Source organism: Buceros rhinoceros, unplaced genomic scaffold (genome assembly GCF_000710305.1).
Source record: "Buceros rhinoceros silvestris isolate BGI_N320 unplaced genomic scaffold, ASM71030v1 scaffold20753, whole genome shotgun sequence".
Lineage (NCBI taxonomy): Eukaryota > Metazoa > Chordata > Aves > Bucerotiformes > Bucerotidae > Buceros > Buceros rhinoceros.
In genome coordinates this window covers 4,202-5,702 of record NW_010402069.1, presented here as the reverse complement: position 1 = coordinate 5,702, position 1,501 = coordinate 4,202, and the positions used below count along the sequence as shown (strand labels likewise).

General features: G+C 62.5%; 1 protein-coding gene across 1 annotated transcript in view; it reads right to left on the bottom strand.

Moving 5' to 3' along the window:
• LOC104490270 (low-density lipoprotein receptor-related protein 1-like) overlaps positions 1-1,501 on the bottom strand; it is a gene marked incomplete at both ends in the record, with an annotated part of 6,278 nt that overhangs the window by 580 nt on the left and 4,197 nt on the right. Inside the window, 3 exons of the mRNA XM_010132533.1 lie at positions 472-646; positions 815-1,042; positions 1,153-1,284. Coding sequence (XP_010130835.1) covers positions 472-646; positions 815-1,042; positions 1,153-1,284 — 535 coding nt within the window. The remainder of the gene's footprint in view (positions 1-471; positions 647-814; positions 1,043-1,152; positions 1,285-1,501) is intronic.

Below are 1,501 nucleotides of genomic sequence, written 5' to 3'. Positions count from 1 at the left end.
AGCCCCGCTCCCCCCAGCCCCGAGCTGGCCCCTCTCTGCTCTCGCTGCACGGCCCAGGCAGCTCCAGGAGCTCCTCGCCTTCGGCGCCAGGACCTGAGAGGGGGTTTGGTGTTGGCAAGCGCCAGCACAGCCCTGCCCGGGAAAGCCCTGGGCACACCCGGACAGGCACACCTGGACGGGCACACCCAGACAGGCACAGGCTCCTGAATTCACGCCCATCTGTAGGCTGTTCTCCTGCACATGTGCATGCAGAGTAACACGGCTTTGTGTGCCGCAGACACACACCCCTCGGACTGCGGCCCCGTCTCCTCTCACACTCCTCCTACACGCGCCGACGCATGGGCAGAGCAACCCAATCTCTCCTCCGCCCCACACACGTGCACACGTGTACCCACATGTGCCCATCCTCCTCTTTTGACGCTCCCACCCTAAGCCCGAGCCCAGTGGTACCACATCCCGGCAGAGACTCACCCGCGGAGGGGGTGAACCACCAGGCAGTGAGGCTTGTCCAGCCCCTGGATCACCGCGTTCTTGAAGGAGCCATCCAGCCGGGCCACGTTGATCTGCTTCTTGTTGGCGTCATAGCTGGTCCAGAAGAGGTTTCTGGAAACCCAGTCCACAGAGAGGCCGTGAGCGTTGGGCAGGTCTGAAAGGGAACGGAGCAAGGGAGACCGTCAGTTTTGAGAACGGGGCTGGAATGATGCTCAAATGAAGGGTCAGTCTCACGGAGCTGAAGCCTCTGCTGGGCTGGCGGCTCTGTCCCGCTCTGGAATGACAGGAGCAGCGGTGTGGGGTGACGTTCCTCCACACCCACCTGCAGAGACAACGGTCTCCACGCCGGTGCCGTTGATGAAAGCTCTCTTGATGGTCTGGGTGCGGACATCAGACCAGTAAATCCGCTGCTCCAGGGCGTCGTAGTCCACCACCGTGACGTTATCAATGTCGGGCACCGTGAAGGAGATGATGTAGTTGTAGTAGGGGTTGTCGATGTCCACGCCCCGGATCTCCATCTGCCGTGCGTACAGCAGGAACTTCTTAAACTCTGGGGAGAAGGATGAGAGGGGCAGTGGTGGGACCTCAGCCCGGCCCGCAGAGCTGGCTCTGAAGCACCCGCTTCCTCCTGGCCCCAGCGCGGCCCGGGCAGACCCCTACCATAGCAGGTCGTGTTGTCCTTGTCCAGCTTCATGAGGTGGGGGCAGGCACAGGACAATGTGCGGTTGTAGTTGATGAGACAGAGGTGGGAACACGGCCCTTTGCCCCCGTTGGCTTCACAGGGATTAGGAGCTGCAAAGGGGTTAAGACTCAGCAACACCCCTGTTCTCAGGGACACCTACGCAGGAGGCCCCAGAGAGCTGCAGACCCCCCTGACCCTGCCTGCCCCCTCGAGTAGCTCTGACCCAGCAGCCTCATCACCCCAGGACTCTTCTTCGCTGGGGGTCAGGGCCATAGCAGAGGGTGAGAACGAACCGCCCACGGGGCGGGAGCGGCGCCCACGCCAAGA